A 1,184-nucleotide genomic window follows, 5' to 3' on the forward strand; every position below is an offset into this window, starting at 1 on the left:
AGAGGCCTCGTCACTGCTTGACGTAGCATCGCCATTGTCGTCAAGCTCCGCCGCCTCTCGGTACAGCCGCAGCGCAGCGAAGGTGCGCCCGGGCACAGCGTCCAGCTGGTACATCTCCACAGGCTCCGGCACCCCGCGCAGCGCCACCGCGCCCAGCGCAGTCACCTCCACCTCCTCCCGCTCTGCCGTGCTTAGCGCCATGTACGCCGCACGCGTCAGCAGCACCTGCCCGCCGTGCCCCACGCTCTCCGTGCGCGCCGCCATGTTCGCCGTGTCGCCGTAGTAGTCGTACCCCCCCGTCACCTCGTCGCGCCGGATGTCGCACAGCCCGGTGTGTACCCCAACACGCACCCGCAGACCGTTCCAGTGCTGCCGGTACACGGCGGCGTCCAGGCGCGCAGTCGGCGGCACGTACTCCTCTGCCTCTTCCTCCTCCTTTGCACGGCTCTCCTCGAACTTGCGGTACGCGGCGTCAAACGCACTCGTCTCCCAGGCCTGCTGCAGAAACACCTGCTGCAGCTCACGCACAAGCTGCACGGCGGCAAACACACTCTTGCACGCTATCATGAACGAGTCGCCGATCGTCTTCACCTCGTAGCAGCCGTACTTCGCGATCAGACCGCGGATCAGCCGGTGGTGCGTCGCCACGGCGTCAGGCATCGCCTCGGGAAGCGCGGACCACAGCGCCGTGCTGCTCTCGATGTCGGTGAACACAAGCGTCACGGGGTCTGTCGGCTCCTTCGGTGCATTCGCGTTGTCACGCGAGTCGTGGCAGCACCACAGCAGCACAGCCACCACAGCCGCAAGCAGCACAGCAGCAACAACGCCGCCAACGATAATGCTAATCAGCTGCTGCAATTTCAGTCCATGCGCAGCAGGCTCCGCGTACCGCATCGACGGGGTCACGGCGGGGAACAGCACGGGCACGGCGGGGTCCAGCGCACGGGCAAGCGACCACACAGAAATGCGCGTCGCCCCGTAGTTATTAGTGCACCCAGCACCGCCAGTGGCATCACACGCCGTGTCGTCAGTGAAGGATCCGTAGAGCATGTCGTTCACAGTGGCAGCGGTGTTCCTGTAGAAGAAGTCAACCAGCAGCTCAACAGTCACATTGTCCATGCGCGAGAGAACAGTCTGCAGCAGCCGCGTTGCAGCGAAGCCCGTCAGTGACAGCGGCGTCCGTC

The 1,184-nt window shown here is 65.0% G+C and overlaps 1 protein-coding gene across 1 annotated transcript; it reads right to left on the reverse strand.

Annotated features, from left to right (window-relative positions):
* Positions 1-1,184, reverse strand: TraAM80_10450 (receptor-type adenylate cyclase; the record flags this gene model as incomplete). Its single annotated transcript, XM_029387067.1, has 1 exon — positions 1-1,184. A coding segment is annotated over one exon (1,184 nt), but the record flags the coding sequence as incomplete, so codon positions are not given.

The sequence above is a fragment of the Trypanosoma rangeli genome (assembly GCF_003719475.1).
Source record: "Trypanosoma rangeli strain AM80 chromosome Unknown Tra_15.4_contig_00973, whole genome shotgun sequence".
NCBI classification, from domain to species: domain Eukaryota; phylum Euglenozoa; class Kinetoplastea; order Trypanosomatida; family Trypanosomatidae; genus Trypanosoma; species Trypanosoma rangeli.